Source organism: Triticum aestivum, unplaced genomic scaffold, assembly GCF_018294505.1.
Source record: "Triticum aestivum cultivar Chinese Spring unplaced genomic scaffold, IWGSC CS RefSeq v2.1 scaffold248707, whole genome shotgun sequence".
Lineage (NCBI taxonomy): Eukaryota > Viridiplantae > Streptophyta > Magnoliopsida > Poales > Poaceae > Triticum > Triticum aestivum.
Window position 1 is genome coordinate 1 of NW_025225822.1, and position 1,799 is coordinate 1,799.

General features: G+C 36.5%; 1 protein-coding gene across 1 annotated transcript; it reads left to right on the forward strand.

Annotated features, from left to right (window-relative positions):
- Positions 1-6: 6 nt before the first annotated feature.
- LOC123172383 (uncharacterized) lies at positions 7-1,360 on the forward strand. Its single transcript, XM_044589372.1, has 2 exons — positions 7-526; positions 1,022-1,360. The coding sequence occupies exons 1-2, from the start codon at positions 118-120 to the stop codon at positions 1,078-1,080; spliced, it is 468 nt and encodes a 155-aa protein (XP_044445307.1). The 5' UTR covers positions 7-117; the 3' UTR covers positions 1,081-1,360.
- The last annotated feature ends 439 nt before the right edge of the window (positions 1,361-1,799 follow it).

Genomic DNA, 1,799 nt, shown 5'->3' on the forward strand with positions numbered 1-1,799 from the left:
GTTTACTCCTCAGAGACTGGTATATGGGGTAGTTACGTCTCCACATCGGCTCCATGTTCGAGTTTTTATGCTCATAATCATGGGACCCTAACTGGTAGTGCCATTTACTGGTTGCCCATGAAAGATCACATACTTGAATTTGATTTGGATAGAGGGACACTCGCCATGATCGAGGGGCCTGGTCTTAATGAACCCCACAAACATCGGATCATCAAAGCAGAGGATGGTCATGTTGGTCTTTTCGTGTTAACTGAATATAGCATTCAAATGTGGCAGATGAAGGTCAATTATCAAGGTGTTACCACATGGTTGTTGCGGAATGCTGCAATTCATGGGATCTCTCCTCGGGTTAAGATAAAAAAGACACGATTGCTTGGGTATGATGAGGATACTGAAGCAATAGTTCTAAATATGCGCGGGGGAGTCTATATGGTTGAACTTAAGTCAATGCAATGCAAGAAACTTCATGAAGTCACTAATTATGCAAGCTGTCGCTATTATCCTTTTAAGAGTTTCCGTCCTCCAGGTGATTGTTCATCCTTAGGCCTTATATTATATGTGTATGATCTGGTTACATCTTACACTTGATTGCCCAAATATTATCGTTATGCTACTATACTATTCAACAACAACTTAAATTTAATTATAATTTCTTCCTATGCTAGATATACAAATGGACATATAGTGGTACTATTTAGTAACTATCATCCAGTATAAATGTTTTCACTCTTCCGAGATACCATATCAAATGACAAATCGGTAACTCAATTCGCATGTTTGTTACCTCAAAGATAGTTATATTTTCTATCTAGTACTTTTATCTTATTTTGATCTAGCTATTAATCTTAGGTCCATATTAACACCTCCGTTGCACCAATACTATGTAACATATAGATGAAAATGAGATATTTTGCTCAAGTGATATTTCTGAGCTCAACTATGTTACCCCAACTACTATTTTCTTCTCTTATCCATTTCTCTTTTCGTCGGCATTCTCATTAATTAAATTTTATGCTTCTAGGCATAGGCATTGCTGCTGGATGTGATGGAGTTGAAGCGCGGCACGGTGCATTGGGATGAATGTTTCATTTTTTGATTTAATATAATGTGCTGAAATCATTCAGCAAGTAAGAATATCACTTGAATATAGTTTGTGAGAATTAAACTGTTTTAGTTTTTCACAAGCATGTTCATCACCATAGATCGATTGTGATCATGATCTACCCATGCTTTTTTTTGTTGCCTTGAGATTAATGGGAAAAGTACAGGGCCGAAGGAAGTAACGCAGAATATACCAGATAAGAGAAATATAAGTGTTGTAATTTTTCAAAAAGAAATAATTGGCATGTAATCTCGTCTATCCAAACGAAATTTTAACATTTCAGTTTTGGTTTCAGTCTACAAATAATTTGAAGCTTTCATGAACGACAAAATTAGCATGGTAGAAATTTGTTCGATGGTGAGAAGACTTCTTGCTGCTGTTGTCCAGTTATTTGTTATGGTTCATATAAGCCAGGGGACTCATCATTCTTCGTTGGAAGAGAATGAGGTTGCATCTTAGCAACTCATTCGCCGCTAGACTTCCAAGCCAGTTCAAAGTGTTTTAGTTAACGCAAATTGAAAATGTAACAAACAGTACAGCCTAGGGGTGACATTAATAAGGAATAGGAACTAGTTCCTATCTACTGGTGTAGAAGTTCAGTAGCAGCTGAAGTCAAAGATTACGGACAAAATACTCTTCATTTCTTACATCGTGCGTTTTATTTTGTCTTCACTATATTCATCCAAACAAGAGAAAA